This window comes from Haliaeetus leucocephalus, unplaced genomic scaffold (assembly GCF_000737465.1).
Source record: "Haliaeetus leucocephalus isolate CR32 unplaced genomic scaffold, Haliaeetus_leucocephalus-4.0 Scaffold646, whole genome shotgun sequence".
NCBI lineage: Eukaryota > Metazoa > Chordata > Aves > Accipitriformes > Accipitridae > Haliaeetus > Haliaeetus leucocephalus.
The window spans coordinates 6,570,475-6,571,071 of NW_010973082.1; the positions used below are offsets into that span (position 1 = coordinate 6,570,475).

At 61.0% G+C, this 597-nt stretch overlaps 1 protein-coding gene across 1 annotated transcript in view; it reads right to left on the bottom strand.

Annotated features, from left to right (window-relative positions):
• Positions 1-595, bottom strand: part of LOC104838809 (voltage-dependent T-type calcium channel subunit alpha-1G-like) — a gene marked incomplete at its 5' end in the record, with an annotated part of 81,100 nt that extends 80,505 nt beyond the window's left edge. Inside the window, one exon of the mRNA XM_010578753.1 lies at positions 463-595. Within this exon, the coding sequence (XP_010577055.1) occupies positions 463-595 (133 nt within the window). The remainder of the gene's footprint in view (positions 1-462) is intronic.
• Between the last annotated feature and the right edge of the window lie 2 nt (positions 596-597).

The following is a 597-nucleotide window of genomic DNA, read 5'->3' on the forward strand; positions in this document are numbered from 1 at the left end:
GCAAAGGCATTTGTTCCCTCCTCTCCAGGGACTGCAAATTCAATAGACTTCCTTGCCTGCAGCTGCACCGACCCAGAGCCCGCAGCCGCCAGCAGCGTTGCTAGCACTGCCAGGCTGGCACAAACCCAGTGGCAAACGGCTGCTCCCTTCTCTTTGGACCCCACGCTGCAGAAACCAGCAACGCGTGGTGCTGCTCATGTGACGGCGGTCCCGGCATGGTGCTGAGCACCCCTGGCAGGACTGGGATGTGGGAGCTCACACAGCCCGGTACCAGCCAGAGTGATCGTTGCCTGCAAGCTGGAAGCAGGCTCAGAGGAGAAAAATCAGCCCTGCTCTGTCCTGGGACCCTTCCTACAGCACGCCAATGCCTCTTGCCCCAAACCATCCTGCCGGCGGCCGGATTCGGACCTGTAGCACTGCCCGCATCCCCACTGCGCCAGGAGCCGCTGGGCCAGCACTCACCTGCTCGTGGTACTCAATCCCCATGCTGAGTGTGTTGATGAGAATGGCCACCATGATCCCACGGCCAAAATATTTGCTGTCCACGATCTTCCGGAAGGTCTCACACACCACGTGCCAGAAGGCCAGCACCCGGCT